Source organism: Meriones unguiculatus, chromosome 15 (assembly GCF_030254825.1).
Source record: "Meriones unguiculatus strain TT.TT164.6M chromosome 15, Bangor_MerUng_6.1, whole genome shotgun sequence".
In the NCBI taxonomy this organism is placed as follows: Eukaryota; Metazoa; Chordata; class Mammalia; order Rodentia; family Muridae; genus Meriones; species Meriones unguiculatus.
The window spans coordinates 5,148,744-5,167,124 of NC_083362.1; the positions used below are offsets into that span (position 1 = coordinate 5,148,744).

The 18,381-nt window shown below is 42.9% G+C and overlaps 1 protein-coding gene across 1 annotated transcript in view; it reads left to right on the top strand.

The window, feature by feature from the left end:
• Positions 1 to 18,381, top strand: part of Sdk1 (sidekick cell adhesion molecule 1) — an 898,365-nt gene that overhangs the window by 319,576 nt on the left and 560,408 nt on the right. Inside the window, exon 2 of the mRNA XM_060368045.1 lies at positions 14,410 to 14,569. Coding sequence (XP_060224028.1) covers positions 14,410 to 14,569 — 160 coding nt within the window. The remainder of the gene's footprint in view (positions 1 to 14,409; positions 14,570 to 18,381) is intronic.

Genomic DNA, 18,381 nt, shown 5'->3' on the forward strand with positions numbered 1-18,381 from the left:
AATATAGGTCATTGATTTGGTTTTATCCCGCCATTTTTGAAACATAAGCTTTTCTGCGCTATCGATTCTCCTGTCTACACCACTGTAGCTGCGCCCCACATTATTTTTTTTGACATATTGCATTTTCATTGAATTCAATATATTTTTGTTTCCTTTCACAATTTTTTACTCACTTTTTTCAAAAGTATACATTGTTTGGTTTCTTGGTATGCCGTGATTTTGCTGTGGTCTTTTTCATGTTTATTATTGATTGTAGTCAGAGCATAACTGTGAGTTTAGATATTTTCAAAATTTTTAATGCTTTTCTTTTCCTTTTTTTTTTTCAGATCAAGACATGGTCTATGTCTTGATAAATTGTCTATGGGCACTTGAAAATTTGAAGAAAGAGGAGGAAATATATAGAGGTAGTAAATATAATGACTATTATGTAATTTCTTCATTTTTTTTCTGTGTTGGGTCTGCCTCGGAAGGTGTCATTAAACAAGCCAATGGGGTTTTAGGCATTCTGTCTTTGAGGAACAAAACAAAGTAAAGAATGTTTTGTTAAAAGAAAATGTTTTGGAGGAAAACTCTGTCCTCAGGCTTGGGTGAGCTGCTCAGACTGCCTCCTCCTCTGCTCAAGGGAGCTAGCCTGTCACACTGCTCACACCCGTTCTTCCTGGGAAGAACAGTGGGTGCAGAGTCACCATCATAACCCTGCCGTCAGAGCACCGACGTGCTGACGCTGGCACGCGGTTAAGAGGTTTGCCGATCTTAGGCAGGAGTGCCAGCCACTGATTAATTTCTTCTTCTCTTGCAGAATGATCTTCACTAGGAATGATTATGCAAATTGAGTTTAAGTTACCAAGTGATTTAAAACATAACTATATTTCAAAATAAAATGATATCAGAACTTTAAGTGTTTGTTGTTGCTTTTTGTTTGTTTTTTCTTTTTTTTCTTTTTTTGGTTTTGGCTTTAAAGAAAAACAGAATTGAATTTAGGACTTTTTAAATCACTAAACTATTTATTATTAATAAACTGAGGTAGGATCTCAGCCCAGCTGGTCTCAAGCTTGTCAAGCACTTGTCCCTTAGCCTCTCAGTATGCTGGGCTTACCTCATGACAACTTGTTTAAATTGTTTTTATTATTATTTAATTTGTGTGCTTCATGTCTTTGTTTTTTAAATCAAAGACCTTTTCTGTATACAGCTAATGATTTGGGATTGTGCCATTTCATGCATCAGTTGGTTGTTTTGCGCATGAACCTGACTGGGTGCCAACCAGCTACGTGGCACAGGGTGGGTTCTCTGGCGTGCTGTGGTTGACCCCAGCTCTGTTGCTTCCATGGTACCCTGCCTCTTCAGCCCTCGTGCACACTTAAGAAATGACCGTCTTTCTAGTTTCTGTGGTAGAAACCTTGGCTCTGTGTCTCAAGCCTCGTGTGCTGTGACTAGAAATTGTGTCGCCCCTTGACAGTGCATGCCCATTCTGCTGCTTCCCGCTGCTGTCACAGAGCGCCATCATCCTTATCTGGACTAACATGGCGTGCTCTTCAGCATAGTCCTCACCCCTCATCCCAGCACAGTTGAGTGCTGACTGAGTGTTGGCATCCAGTGTCAGCTGTAAACGTTATAGAGTCTTGTTATGGCCTTTCGTTCTTGGCTTTGTAGCCTGGCCCCCCTCCCCCTACGACCACTTGCTTCACTCACCTGCCTTAGTCTCCTATTGTATCTAGATTCACGCCTGCCTCAGGGATCTTGCCCAGCTCTGCCACTGCTGATTGCCAGGCTGGCTTTATCAGCTGTCCTGGGCTCTACCCAGATGTCATTCATCAGGGAAGCCATCTTACCTTCCCATTTAAGATTGCCATCCCTTACTCAAATCTCTTTCCCTCTTCTGTTTTCTCTTTAGAGTGTTACTATATTATATGTAGGCGTTGCTCTTATTCTTCCACATGTGTTCATAATAATTCCATATGCTATATAATTATACATCAACATTATATGATTTATGGTATAAATTCTATTAAACTAAACCATTTAAAACCTATGAAACTTGGGCTGAGGAGGGCTTACTTCATAAGGCTCCTGCTGTGCAGTCTTTAAGAACTGAGTTTGATCCTTAGGACTCATGTTGCCGAGCCAGGTGCCCCGTTTGTACTCCTAGCCATGGGAAGACATAGGCAGGTATGGTTGGTTTCCTAGGGCTTGCTGGCCAGCCAGCCACGCCTGCTTTGTGAGTTCCAGGCCAGTGAGACATTCTGTCTCAAAAGTCAAGGTGGACAGTACATGAGAAAGGACATCTGAGATTGACATCAGGTCTAGCAACACACACACACACACACACACACACACACACACACACACACACCAAAACAACAAAACAGGAAATCTATGGAAGTTTCCAGTCAAGACACTGATAAAAAAAATATTAGTCCAAGCCAATTTCTTCTTGTTTTTCTGTTTTGATGCAAAGAAGAAAGCCTTCTGGCTTATCCATCTGCCCCCGCTTTCAGCACCTCTCAGCAGTGTGCTGCAGTGGAAAGTGCTGTAGTTCCTGCACAGGTGAAGCACGCACTCGGCAAACCAGCACACAGTGCTGTTATCACTACTCTTAAGTTAGGCAGCTGCAGCTGCTACTGCTGCTAATTGTGTCCCTAATTCTATGGCTGACTCTTAAATAAATGATTAAACTTGTCCGTGTGAACGTTGCAGCATTAATATTCTGGGGGGAAACGATGCATAAATCATACCCACATTGGCTTCCGATTCATCAAACACATACAAAGCAATTTGTACAAAAGAGATATAGGCTTTCACCAAACAGACTGTCCTATATATTTTCCTTATTTGTTTACTGTTTATCTCCATCGCTAGAAGACAAGTTCATGAAGGTGTGAATTTTCATTCTGTTCCGTTTTTAAATTCACATCTGTATTCCTATCTCATAGGAGTCCTACTAGGTCTTTAATAAATATTTGTTGAGTGAAAGAATAAATAATCAAATCAATATTTGGGCTTCTCTGGAATTCTGAGGTAATTGAAAATAGGAACACCTGTTTTTCTTTAAATGGAACAACTTCTCTGGCCTAATAGTTATTGACATTAAGGGCTGTAGGCTGATTTATGCGTGTTATTTAGAAAGCCAGAAGTAACTGTGTTCTGGATGAAGTTCAAGAGTCAGCATTCCGTAGGAAGATGCCGTTTCATTCTACGGAACCCTGCTCTCAGGACGCTAGCAGGTAGATGAGCTTCCACTGGCGCTGTACATGCTGTGCGAACATGGACTGACTTAATCTTGTGATAAACTGCAGTTCCCAGGGCATGATTATGTGCATGGATCAGAGACAAAAGTGCAAAGAAGCACAGCCAGGGACACGTGCTCAGTAACGGAAATAGAGACGGTTCTTAGAAAGAGGAGGATGTCCAAGGATGGCGGTGGGCTGGTGGGCCTGGGAAAGGCATGATCCCAGAAACACTGGGCGAGGAGATTCAGGAGACTCAGGAACTGCCTTCTCTGGACTCTGCATGTGTCAGGCTCTCTGTGTGTGTGTGCACTCTGGTTACATGTGTAACCCAGGTAGGGAAGGGTCCCAGTCTTACTTTGCCAAGTGGCTTCTTAGATATTTATCTTGATGCCTCTCTTCATTTCCCTTCTCTCCTGGTGGCCCTGAGAACCTTTGCCAGGGAAAGTTATGAAGTCACAATCTTCCCTGATAACACAGAGCTAGATCTTTTTTCTCTCTTTTCTGCAATGAGACTTTGCCCATGAAGCAAATATAATCATGAGGAAACTCCTGGCAGTTGATGAAGTAGCTCAAGACAGTCAGCAGGGCCAGATTTCAGTTGGCGTATGCTTCTTCCCTTTCAAGCATGTATGGTTTAAAACAAAACAAAACAAAAAAAAACACCTCGCTCTCTTAAGGGTATCCTTGATAGAGTAGTAAAAGTCATTAATTGCATTAAATTTTGACTCTGATAGATGTCTTTTTAATATCCTTTGTTCCATTGCGAATTACGTAGAAAGCTCTTCTTCTGCATGCAAATAGACGGTGGTTGCTCTGAGGCAAAGTCCTTGTGAGTTATCCGGGCTGGCAGCCGAGCTAGCTGCTCTTTTCTTGGCACTGCGTTTTCACTTCAAGTTGTGACTGACAGACAGACCATGCTAATTCAGACTTGTGTGCCTGGCACCCCCGCTTTTTGAAAATGAATAAAATAAGCCCATTTCACTGGGAGTGGGGAGGTGTCTGACAGTATTTGTGGCTCATGATAAAAACTGAGCTCACAAGTGAAAAATGAGAATTTTTGAAATCTTGCCTGTGCCACCATGAACCTGACATTTTTCATTATTTAAAGACTTGATAAAGTAGGAAGCTGTATTAACATGTGATATTTCTCACATTGTCTAATGACACGTGTTAACATTTGGAAGACTGCAAAATGCAGTGAACCAACAATGTCAAGAGTGTAGAAAATTAGCCAGAGGCTGAGCCAGATGAAAGGATTCTAGTGTAACAGAGTCGAGACATTCCCTTGGTGGAGGCTCATTGTTCAGGTATCCAAATCTGACCCTTGTTCACTGGCTTTCAGCATCAACATGAGTGCCCTTTCCCAACTATTGAGCTTCAGCCTGCATGTTATTCACACCCTTCAAATGAGTGCATTACAAACCTAACTGCAAAGGATATGTGAGCATCTAATTCCCTTATTGAGATACGCTGGAAATACCTGAGCAGATGCCGCTCCTCACAGTCCTTGTCTGGGGGTAATATGTCTTCCATAAATGCACCCTTTGTGTTATCCTTAGTGACTGCCATGCCACTGCTTTCAAATGAGTGAATGAACATCCTGAATGATCACCACTTTGTATTCTAAAAATGGTAAGTATGCAAGTAAATGACTTACTTCAGTGAAACTTTGAGGCCACTTGTAATGGGACCGGGAAGCCAAAGGTTTCGCCGCCCTTCTGGAGGTTGTTGTTTGTATTCTCTGGACTGGAAAGCCTTCTGCATAGGAAGGTTAGTGGGTCACCCAAGAGCCCAGAGCTAAGGAATGGGAGAGCTGAGACTTAATTCAGCTTTGCAAAGCCTTGCTGTCAGCAGCCATGATGTGGGAACACTTCTCTCTGACAGAGTCATGGCTGCCCTCTTGCTTTCCACTGGAACTAAAATGCTGGCATGTTGCTTTCATATGCCATTATCAAGTTCATGTCACTAAATACATAGCAGACACTTGCAGGCAGACATCTAAGTGGAGAAAGGAAATCATCGCTGGCTTCTTTCTTGGACCTTTTGGCTTCATACTTAATCAGAGTTGACCCGTTAGGGTTCCGTGAAAGACCCCTTGGAAGAAGTGTGATTTAATATTTAAGACGAATGCTGGCTATTTCTGATAACTTTCTTCTTATTCGCTATTTGTTTTTGGTCATACTTTCTCAATAGGAACCATGGAAATGACAATTTAGAACACTTCTACTTTGAAGTATAAAATACTGGAGAGCTAGAAGCTTGTTTCAGTTTGGAGGAATGGGGAATTGCTTCTACCCTACTGTCTCTTCTTGTTATTAATTCATGTGCTGAAATAGATTAACGCAGTGTAGCATGAATGCGGTACATAAATGCCCCGTTTATGTTCCCCCGTCAGCTTCAGCTGCGGACTAATCTCACGGGAAGCTTGAACGGTTTCTTAGGGTTAGGTTCACCCCATGAGTTCCTTAAATATGCCATTAATTCACATTGATTTCAAAGAACACAGACAATCAGCTTGAGTTCCCCACCGGCTGGATGCCCCAGCAGGCTGTTTGTAGTTCTGTGCGCTGGAGATCTCAGGGAGCCTCCTATGTCCCCCGTTTCCACATGCACATCCAAGGATCCAGAGGATGTTGTGAGCCAGCCACGAGCAAGTCCTGCAGCTGTTAGACAAACTTCTGAGCACCAAGCTTTATGGAGAGAGATCTAAGGACAGTCAGTGCAAGTTTTTGTGTGTGTTTGGGGGGTTCTATGTGTGTGTACATGCACATGTATGCACATGCAGAGGCCAGAGCCATCCTTAGCTGTCATTCCTCAAGAGAAACCTTGTTTTTTGAGACAGGGTCGGCCGCTATCCTGTAGCTCACCAGTTGGTCTAGGCTGGCTAGCCAGCAAGACCCAGGGATCCTGCTGTTTCCATGTTCTTGGTGCAGGAATGCAAGCGCATACTGTCTGGCCAGGCTCTTCTATATGGTTGGGGGGAGGGGGCCCACACATGGGTCCTTTTTGCAATAGCAGTCAGCTTACTGACAAAGCCACTGCCTCAGCCCCAAATTCCTTTTGAGAAAATTCAAGAGTCCAAGCTCCTTGTTCAGCCAGCCCTGGTTTCTGGTGGGGATCATTTCATGTAATGACTGAAAATATTACTGTTCAGTAACACAGGCTGACTTGCTTCTAGGAATCTCCAGGACTCCACAGCACGTCATTGCAGTATCTGAGTATGCCGACTCTGGAGCCAGGCTGGCTGGGGCTAAACCTGGTTCTGTTTTTAGCAGCTATGGAGAGTTACATTTTTATATGGCTTTCAGAAGTGGGACATGAGTGTGGAATCCGGGTCCTTGTGTTTGCAGCGCTCTCTCTGGGACCTCTGTTCTCAGCCTGCAATACAAACGGCGACCTGCAGTCTGTCCATTCTGATTATGCCCCTGAGAGACCAGAGGAGGAATAGAGTCTGGGGAGAAGGATGGATGGTCTAGTCTGACTGTTATTTGGTCTTGCAATTTTCTCTGGATCATTGGTGCCTATGTCCCCAGACTTTATTCCAAATCATGCATGGCAGTCACTGCTTCCCCCTACTAGGCCACTCCTGGATCTCCCCAGAGGTGTCATAAGGTCCCTCTAAGAGTCCTCTCATGTCACAGATGAGCCAGGGACAAGGATCCAGCAAGTCGGCTCCGATGTGTTTTTTAGTTGGAATCTAGAAGCACTTGTCTGAAAATTTCTCATTTGTTGGGAGCTGAAGAGATAGATCAGTCAGGAAAGTGATCACCATGCAATCAAGAGAGCTTGTGACTGGATTCCCAGCTGGGAACCTAATCTAAAGGGCCAGGTGTGGGGTCACGTGCCTGTAATCCCAACACTGAGTAGGCAGAGACCTGGGGATCTTTGGGCTGATGCTGGCCAGCCAGGTGGGATCTGAGCTCCTGGTCCACTGAGAGAAACTGCTCCCAAAAGTTAGATGGCACCTAGTATGGACCTCTGCCATCACATGAGTGGAGGTCAAGATAGATGGATCCTGGGGTCTTGCTGGAGAGCCAGTCAAGCATAATTAGTGAGCCCCAGGTTCCATGAGAGACCTTGGTTGAAAACAATTAGGTGATGACTGATGGAGGAAGATATCAGAAATTAATCTCTGGCTTCTATATGTGTATGCACAGGTTCCACATGCAAAAACTATTGCCACACAGAGAGGGAGAGAGGGGGAGAGAGACAGAGACAGAGAGACAGAGAAGCAGCCTCTCCTAACACTCTAGACACAAAATTCTTATTTATCACTAAGGGTGATACAGAGGAAAGTTCTTTGAAAAGCCTTTAAGAGCCATTGAAAGCCATCATACAGCTAAGTAAGTAGTAAGCATTGCCATAGACCCATCAACAGACTGAGCCTGTTGGTTCTCTGGTGTCTGTACCCCTCCAGGTCCTGGCCTGCCTGGGATGTCAAGGCCTTGGCCTGGGGAGGCCCTCAGCTGTGATCCCTGCTGAGCTCAGCACCAACTTCAGACCTCAGCTGTCTCCCCTGGGATGCTTTTGGCTTGTTTGCAAGCCTCGTTTTTCTAGGCTGTGAGTGCACTGGATTGCAGCCAGCTTCATCCCCAGCTTCTAGCAGCCAGGATAGTCCGTCATGCTTGAGAGTGAAAGTGTTTGTAACCTTGTAACTGGAACAATAGTGAGCAGCCAGGACTTTGGTCTCTGCCTCTGTGCAAGGATCTGCGGAGCTGGGATGGCCGCCAGGGCCGTGGTGCTTAGAAACACTCCAGGGTGATAACAGAGGTTGTGCAGGGCCAGCCTCAACTGGTAGTTGCATCCCACTGGAAACTCTAGTCAGACAGCAACTTGAGAAGTATACTTTATTCTTCCATTTTGTAGTCATCAAAATACATTGCTTTAGTGTGTTGTGTTTTATTTGGGGTTTTTATTTGTATTTTAAGACATGATCTTGCTGTGTGGTCCAGGCTGGCCTTACAGTCATGATCCTCCTGCCCCGGCTTCCTTAGTGATGGGATTATGTGTAGCCCGTGCCCAGTTTGGATAGTTTCTTTTGATGATGCTTGTGTTTGTGCATTCAGTGGAAGCCACCTTTTGCCTTAGAACTTCTGAGTCTCCGTTTGTCAAGTGGTAGTGGGAATAAATCAACTGACATTGGCAGAAGTTGGATGATTGACTTCCCAGATCTGAGCAATATCTCTCAGAGGCAAGCGCATTTGCGTGTCTATTCCCCCAAAATATTTATAAGTATTTCTAACTATCTAAGAGCTTGATGCCCTAGGATTAGCTATGATGTAGGACCGCTTCTGTTCTAAAAGATTTTTTTCTGTTTAGGTTAATTGTATGCATATAATACATCTGATTCTAGTCACCCCATCACCTCTCTTGTCCCTGGCACTCAACTGCCAGGTAGCCCCCTCCTGGGCTACTTCTACCCACAAAGGCTTGTGTGTGATGGTCACAGAAAGGGCAATTTGAATTCTTCATCCTCAGGCGTATAGAGGATCTTTCCCCTCAAACATTAGGGTACTCTTTCAGCATACACAGTGACCTCGCATAACTGTGGACTTGACCACAGTACAGAATTACTTAGTGATATGTTTAGATTTCACCTCGGGAACATGTTTGAAATGCATAATTGTTTCCTTTTAAAAGATGAATATTCCTGTTGTGAGGAAAGCATGTTATTTGGTGAGATTAAACCCCTGACCTCCTTGTGTGTACATAATGAATGCTGGCAGCAGAGCTGGGAATGGCTGCACCGAGCACACCGGGATCCTCTCCCCATGCTTGCCAGCCTACTTCACACGTGATAGATTAGGCCCTGTGCTTTTGTTTCTCCCTGGAATGTGGGAAAAAAAAGTAAAAATTTTTATGAGTGGTAAATTCATAAGCTTGGGGCATGAAAATGTTTGGATTTGATATAAAGGGAGTTTTGAAAGGAAGATTAGTAGTTTAAATCGAAGGGTTTGCCTTGTGGGATTTTGCTGTGGCAGAAGTGGAATTTGGTAAGGAAAGGTCCTGCTTTGTCTGATTGCCCATTCATGCCACAATCAGGGTCCCCCTGACAGACGCCACTGATTGATGGAGTTGATTACAGGCACTTCATAAACTTGAACTCACATTTCCAGAACACACAGGATTTGCCCACCTAGGACTCCCCTTGTTTGTGGTTTGGTTGCTTTCTTTGCTAAGTGGAAACTGACTGTCATTCTTCATTAATTATCTCTTTAAAACAGAGGAGCGGGCCAGGGGATGACTCAGTGTGAAGTGCTCCCTGTGTAAGCGTAAAGACCGGACTAGGGTCCCCAGCATCCATGTGAAAGCTGGGCACGGTGGTGCACCTGTCATCCTATGGCTGAGAAGAGGGGAGACAGAAGGGTCCCCGGAACTCACTGGCCAGCCAGTCTAGGGTAATCAGCGAGAATCTGACCCTCACCTACAATAAGACAGAGGGCTCATGAGATGGCTCAGCGGGTATGCCTTACAAGCCTGAGTACCTGTTTTTGCCATGTAAAGCTGCAAGGAGAGAACTGATGCCACAGAGTTCCCATCCTGACTGCTTTGGCACATGCACACCCACACACAGCCCACATACACAGGATGATAAATAAAACCAAATGATAAGGAAGCTGGTGCTGGGTTCTCACTTGACGATCCTGGTGCACAGTGGTCACTTCCTATCCACTCTCCCTCAAAGGTTTCTGATAGCTTCTACATTTTCCGTAGTGGAGTACATAATGAAAACACCCAGGAAGATGCCCTGCTTGTGTGCCAGAAACTGAGCCACAAGACAAGGCTCAGCCTTGACTTCCTGTACCTGTCTCCTCCCGATGGCAACTGTTTCTACTCTGTCATATGGGTCATAGTCCCTTTCCACATAAGAAGACTATCTTTGCATTGGACAGGTGAAGTTAAATCCATTCACATTTATCTAAAAACCTTAAGAGTCCATTTGGGGAAGTGATTTGGACGTCATAAAATTATGATGTTGATTTGAGAGAACATTAAGTCTGGTCCTTTCCTTTGAATGGGCCTTAAATCTGTGTTATCCAGACAAATGAGACTCCCTGTTTCATAAATGATTTACGTTCAATTTAAAAGTATGTGAAAATGGAAATTTCATGCTTTTTCATGGTTATTCATTCCAGGGGCTTAGCAAGTTCACTGCTGACATACAGAAGCACTCGCACACTCAGCACATTTTCTGGTGGGGAGAGGGAGGGTCTAGCAGCTACAGTTTGGGGTGTTTCTTTCCCCCTAAAGAGCAGTGAACAGACTGTTGGCAGTTTCCCCAGATCAGAGTCTCAGGAGCTCCTCTTAGGTAACTCACTCATTTTCTTTTCCTGGTGTGTCTTTGCAGGCATTTTTTTCCTTGCCCATGTAAACTACAACAAGATCACATTCTTTTGTGGAGATCTGTGTGCCCCTGCATAGAGATCCATCTGTTCCGCTAGCTTCTCCTGAGGAGAGGAGCAAATGTGTATTCACCATAGATAGGTGTGGTGGTTTGAGTAGGTATTGTTCACCATGTGTGTTTGAATGCTTGGCCCATAGGGAGTAGCTCTACTAGGAGGTATGGCCTTGTTAGAGTGGGTGTAGCTTTGTTGGAAGAAGTGTGTCACTGTGAAGTTCTCATATGTTCAAGCTAGGCCTACTGTGGCATACACTTCTGCTGCCTGTGGATCAAGATGTTGAACTCTCGGCTCCATCTCCAGCATCCTGTCTGCCTGCATGCAGCCTTACTTCTCACCATGACAATAATGGACTAAACCTCCAAACTGTAACCCAGCCCCAATTAAATGTTTGTTTGTTTGTTTTATAAGACTTGCCCTGGTCATGGTGTCTCTTCACAGCAATAAAACCCTAACTAAGACAACTAGCCACTAATGATATGTCAAAGTTTGCTTTTCACAGCAAGTTTATTGGGCTTTTAGAGCATGGGTAACCTAAAAAAAAAAAGCCACATCACAGTAATACCCCACCCCATCACAGATGATAACTCATGGAAGCTGCCCCTATGTCTCCTCTTTGTGTGTAGTTTCAGTCCAACATTCTCTGACATCTCCTATGAGTCCTTGCCTCTGTGGGGAGCAGTCAGAAAGGACAGCTACAGTCCCAGATGAGGTCCTTGACACTCCTCTACCTTCTACTTGTGAGAGGCAGTAGCTCAATAGTATTACCATAGACCCAGCTACCTCTGTCTTAGTCTCTTCAATTAGTTGTCATGGCTACGGGGCCACAGTACTCTGAGACAGTGATGGGGTGGGCATGTTATATATACCGATTCTGTTTCCAAAGTGTCTGTGCTTCGCTACCTTTGTGTCCTCTTAGGTAATCTCAAGTTCAACTACATGCTTTTCTGTGGGAAAGACTATTAGAGGGATAACTAAATCTCCATGCTGGCTATGCTAAAATATTTGTGGTGATAATTTAATTTAGACACTTAAAATTCTAGGGCCTTGAGGATGTGTGCTTTCTCCTCTTGCTGTAATAAATGGCCAGCCTCTGGGCTAACTACCATTCTATAGCCGTTTAGATCACAAGATACTTTGAGATATTTGCTTGCCAACTGTATAAAGCTATTCCTTATGAAGGATTCTCCTACCTGATCTCAGTCCCCAGCATAGTAATTTGTTCACAAAGTAGAGGTGTGTGTACTTACCTGTGAATTCTATGAAGAATGCAACTGTAGTATCATTTAAATTCCAAACCATCGTATAGTATGTTAAATTGATGATTCTCTGTCAGGTATAGTCACAAATTCACATTCTCGAGCTTGTATCTTAAAGCTTTTTTCTCTCAAAAAGATGTATTTTTTATGAGGCTTGCGTGTAGGACACTGGAACCCTATGAAGTGGCATTTCTTTTTCTATTGTTAAAGAGAGAGCAAATGGCAGGCCATTAATAAAGCCTGCGGCTCAGTGAACCCCAAGGCATCAGAGTTATATCTATTGCAATTCAGCTTTATTACACTGTTTGGGTCATAGGAGTGGATGATTTGGTCTGAAGTACATAGCAGAAAGGGAAATTGGACACACAGTTGACAATCAGAACCCGAGGATGCACTTGAAAAGCAGCTCAGAGCAAAAGCATGTGGGATTCTCCCAACAGGACCTGGATTAGCAGCTCCTGCTGACATTGAGTGACACATTTCATTACAGCACCTTACAGTTGGCTGTTTATATTCCTGCATGAGATCCAGATCAGATTCACTGAAGAGAAAGTGACGATATCTTATTCTTTTCCTATTCCCAATGCTGAGTGCAGGGTCTGTCCCACAGGATCAATGCACATTTGCTTGTTTGTTTATTGTGGTGCCAGGGACAGACAGAACTGGTGCATGTGAGGAAAGAACTCTGCCACTGAGCCACACCCCAGCCCCTCACTGGGGGATTCCAGGCAGGTGCTCTCCCACTGAATTATGTCCCTGGTGGCGCTCTACAGACAGACACACCATTGCTGAGCTATATCTCCATTTCATTCTGCATGATTATTGAAAATCATGCAGGCCATACAACCATTAATCCTTCTATATACCCTCTTCTCCCTCACTCCCATGGTCTATCGCTGAACTTGCCTTACCATTTCTTTCCATCTTTTCCACCAAAATGTACTATCTGCTGTCACTGTTATTTAATGTATTTTATTTAATACTTACTTTGTTCTGCATCATTGTAGATTTGACAGTGTAAGACAGGAGAAAATATAGGTTGTAGTCCATAGATACTTTAATTTCAAATTCTGATAGAAATGCTGTGAATGAAACGAATATATAGTTATGTGTCTAATACTCTGAGTTGTTACAAAGGGAGCATGTGCCATAGACTTTGGTCTGCTTCTCCACAGCTTTTCCAGTCACTCCAGCATCTTCATAGATAACCCCTAAGCTGACCTCTCACAGATGGAGTGCTTTTTGCCTGTTTTTAATACTTTTACAAATATTTGAACGGACATATGTGCTTTAATCCATCTGGTTTCATTCACTCAGCATTTTTATCTGTGAGGTTCACTCATATTCCTCTACGGGAAACAGTTGCTTCATTTTTAGTGCTGTGTAGTATTCCATTGCATGATATACCACAGGCTACCTATCTAATAGCACACTAAAACAGAATGTGTGTGTGTGTGTGTGTGTGTGTGTGTGTGAAATAAAAACTAGACTGTGAGTCCTGCCTTTACTGTGTTTATTATAATTCCTTCTTTAAAAAAGAATCTGAAGGTTATATGAAGAAATATGTCTTTTATAAACTTGATTTTTTACTTTGAAAACAGATTTCCCATTAAAAACCAGTGGCTAAGGGATAGGGAAATGGTTCAGTGGATAAAGTATTTGCCACACAGATGTGAGAATGGGAGTCCAGATCCTCAGTCCCTGCATGAATGCTAGGCACCTGGCCTTCAATCCCAGCACATAGCAGGTGGAAACAGGTCTCCAGGGAAATCTGGGTATTAGAGTAGCAGAGCTACTGAACTCTGGGTTCACAGAAGAGACCACACCTCAGTGAATAAGATGGAGAGCCACTGAGGAAGATATCTGACATCTACCAAGAATGATCAAGGAAGAGATCCCATATCTGCCTCATGCACTGTCACACATGTGTGCCTTCACACAGGGGAACACAAGTACACATGCGCGGATACTACACATATACACAAAATAATAAAATAAACAAAAACGTAAAGTATGAACAATGAGGCTGGGACACCTTTAATCCTAGCACTGGGGAGGCAGAGGCAGGCAGATCTCTGAGTTCCACGCAAGTCTGGTCTACAAAGTGCATTTCAGGTCAGCCAGGGCTGTTACACAATGAAACCCTGTCTCGAAAACATGAAATAAAATAATAATATATAAAAATAAAAATGATGAAATCGGTGTCTTCCATGATCAAGAATGTTGTGGTGTGTCCCTTTAATAGACTGGTGTTCTAGATAGGAAGGACTTATATGAACATGTCTGATACGCTCTGGACCTTTTGGTATTTACAAGTATCTCCTAAGCTGTTGCTTTTTCCTGGAGTATGGGGAATTATTTCCTACTGAATTGGGCTGCCTAGGCTTCATCTCTGCTGTTGAAAATTAGATCTGTTCATGTAATTGATTTATTGTTTATGTCGATTTATTGATTGGACTGGGTTATTTTCATCTTGGCTTCATTAAGCTTTCTCTGTTCTCTCTGTCTTTTTGAATATCTCAGATGACGTTGCTCCATATTTCAAAACGGAGCCTGGCCTGCCGCAGATCCACCTGGAGGGGAACCGCCTGGTGCTCACCTGCCTGGCTGAAGGGAGCTGGCCCCTGGAATTCAAGTGGACACACAACGACAGGGAGCTCACCACCTACAGCAGCGAGTATAAGTAATTGATGGCTTGAAAATGAGATCTTGGGGTTGTGCATTGTAGTCCTTGCCTTGCTGGACACGATGACAAAAGGCTGGCAGTGCTGGAACAAGTCCCAGTGCACTGAGGGAGAAGGGCTAGATCTTCGTGTGTGCTTAGATGGAGCTTGTTATTCTCGAGGGCGTGTTCGCCTTGGAGTCTGTCATTAGGCTTGTGACGGCAAGCCCACAGTCAGGAATCCACGCGAAACTCTAATGGGATAAACTTGCTGATTTTAGTGACAACCACAGCTACAAGTATTGTTTGTATCTAACAGGCCCAAGCACTTCCTGTGAGTGTGTAGGTTAGGAGCTTTTAGGAGTCGTGCTCTTAAAATCTTTTCTAGCTGCCCTTTCGAATTTGGCTGGGGAAGGGGCTGTCATGGTAGAGTGGGTGTGAGGAGAGCCTCATTACTCAGCCAGAAACCCAGTGAATAAGGAGAGCCTACTATGCACTGTCCATCACACCAGTGAGGGGTGCTAGGAACTTGGTGAACCCCACACCCAGTGTCAGGAGGGCAGAGTTAGAGACCAAGCAGGCTTAAGCTGTAGCTGTGCTGAAGAAGCAGCCCTGCCTCTCTCTTTCAGCCTCCGGTCTTTGTGTTTAAAAAAGAATATGAAAAATATTTTAGATTAAGTGGAGTTCATTTTCATACATACATGTCGTTGTGCATTGTTCTGTCTTCTTCCCCCACTGCCCTCTTGTCTGTTTGTCTGGTTCCCATTGTGCCCACAAAGGTCTGTCTTGTGCTTTTAAGTAGCTTTCCTCCCCTCCAGTGATCCCCTTCCTAGCTCTGTGACCTATATGAACACATAGGCACACACACCTTTAAACCCAAGTTTTTACATGTGAGAGAAAAATACATACTTGTCTTTCTGAGCCTAGCTTATTTTGCCCAACTCAATGATTTCGAGGTCCATCTGTTTTGTGCAAATGTCAAATATTCCTGTATTCTGTATGTTTGCAAACGTTCCATTGAGTATATGTGCCTTGTTCCTGTTAGCCATTCATCTGCTGGCAGCATCTCACTTGGTTCAGTCTTGTGGCTCCCGTGAGTAGTACAGCGGTAAGCATGGATGTGCAGGCATCTCTGCAGGATGTTGACTGGGAGGTGTTCCAGTATAAATTAAGAGTAGTCTGCCTGGGTCCTGCACTTGATCTAATTTTAGCTTCTTGAGGATGCCTGAGACTGGCTTTCAATAGTGTTGCATAAGTTTACATTCCCCCGAGCAGCATTACATTTTCCTCTTTCCATACATCCTCACTAAAATTGGTTGTTGGGTTGTGTCTTTTTCCTTCACTCTTTCTTGATGATGCCCTTTCTGACTGGGGTGAGGTAGAATCCCATTGATGCTTTTATTTGCATTTCCCTAAAGGCGAAGGATGATGAACACTTTTTCAAACATTTATTGGCCATTTGATGTCTTCTTTTGAGAACTGTCTGGTCAGTTCACTTATCTACTTATTGATTGGGTGCTTTTTAATGTTCAATGTTTGCATTTTTATATGCCTTGATATTAATTCCCTGTGTGCTATAGTTGGCTAAGAACCTTTTCCCATTCTGTAGACTGTCTCTTCAGGCAGGTGAAAGTTTCCTTTACTGTTCACAAGCTTCTTAGTTACATGTAATCCCTCATGCCAACTCCAGGAATTATTTCCTGTGCTATTGGGTGTTGTTCCCAAAGTCCGTGGTGGCGCCAATACCTTGCCATATTTTCGTATAATTTCACTAGCAATGTCAGACTTTTGGTCTTGTATAAAGGTCTTTGGTCCATTTTAAATTGATTTTTTTTCTGTGTGTACACAGTGAGAGATGTGGCTCTTACTTTCACTCTCCCAGTTTCCCCAGCTCCGTGCTGTTGATTTTCTAATGTATGATTTTCACACCTTTGTCAAAAGTGAAGTTTCCATAGCTGGAAGGGTCCTGGCTCCTGTGTTCCATTGATATGTGAATCTGCTCTGTGCAGAACCATGTCATCGTTATTATGGTGGCACTTCAGTATCACTTGAGGTTGGGCATGGTAGTTGCACAGATTGCTTTGTATACTTAAGTTGTTTGTGCATAGAACTTTTTCTCTCCTAGATCTGTGAAGAACTCATTGGGACTTTGATGGGGATTAGGCTGACTCTGTAGCTTTTTTTCTGTGATGTAGCCATCTTCACAATACTGATCCTTCCCATCCATGAACAGGAAAGATCTTTCTGATTTCCAATGTCATCTTCACTTTTTGTCTTCAATGTTTTAAGTTCCCATTGTAGAGATCTTTCACTTCCTAGCTTAGATTTACTGATATATTTTTAATAATCTATTATAAATAGATTTTTGGTAGTCTACCTGTTTTTCATTTGTTTTTGTTTTTGGCAAGTTTCCTATTGATATATAGAAAACCTACTAGGTTTTGTATGTTGATCTTTTATCCTTCTACTTGGCCAGAGGTGTACGGACTTCTGGAAGTTTTCTGATAGTCTTTTCAAGTCTTATGATCTTTAATCTAGTCAACTGGAAGAAGGAATAATTTGGTTTCTTGGTTTCTTGATTTGTATCACTGTTCCTCTTTGCCTTGGCTTAGGGCTTGAGCTAAGCCTTAAATACTGCGTTAATAAAGTGCCTCATCCCCAACTTAGGAGGGAGCACTTTTAGTTTTTCTCCCATTTTATGTTTCAGGTTTGTCATATGTAGACTTTATTGTGGTGAGGTATATTCCTTCTTTCTCATTTCTTCAGGGCTTTTATCGAAAATGGGTGTTGCACTTTTGTCAAGTGCCTTTCTGTAGCTTTGTACTTAAGTCTGCTCATTTGCATATCGGAGGGAAACGAACTTGGTGATGGTGTTTCCTATTAATGTGCTCTTGAATTTGGTATGCAAGAATTTTCTTGAGAACTTTTGCATATGTGTTCATGTGGGAAGTTGGTCAATGGCATGCATGCATGAGTGTGTGTGTGTGTGTGTGTTTGTGTGTGTGTTTAGTGCAGTGTCCCTTCATTGAACAATTTCATTGGTACTGTTTTTTTTTCCCCCTTGCTATGCCATGGAACAGTTTGAGGATCACTCACTTAGCTTAGAATTTGGTAGTGAGTCCTTTCCCTTTTCTGGGAAACATTTTAATACTGGTCCAGTTTTGTTGATTTTTTTATGAATCTGTTTTACTTATTTATATTCTCTTGACTTAATTTGAAGATCATATGTGCTTAAAAATTTCTCCATTTCTTTTAGATTTTCCAAGACTTTTAATTTGGAATATAAGTGGTCCAAGTATTTCCTAATAATTATCTAAACTTCTTTGGTGTCTGACATAACCTCCCCTCTTCTCTAGTTTTAGTATCATGGTCTTCTGTCTCTTTCTTTTTGTTAGTTAACCTAGGGGGTTGTTAGTCTTGTTTGTGTTTTTGAAGAACCAACTCTGATTGATTCTATATATTGATCTTTAGCTTGCTCTCTCTGTCATTCCTGCCCTCATCTGCTTTTGTGCTTAACTTGCTTCTGATTTTCTAAGACCTTGAGGTACATCATTAGGTTATTTAGAAATCATCATTAAAAAAAAAAAATGTGAAGACTCATGGCGAAAGCTTTCTTCTTAGAACTACCTTAGCAGTACCCAAAGGCTCTGGTAAACTGTACTGACGTCTTCATCTGATGTGTTGGGACTTTTAATTTCCTTATTTTGTCAGTGATCTTCTGGCCATTCAAGGGTGTATTGCTCAGTTTCCATCCATTTCTGTAGTTTCTGTTGCTGTACTGATTTCTACCTTTAATCTATTACACTATGATAAGCTTTAAAAATTCAGTTGTT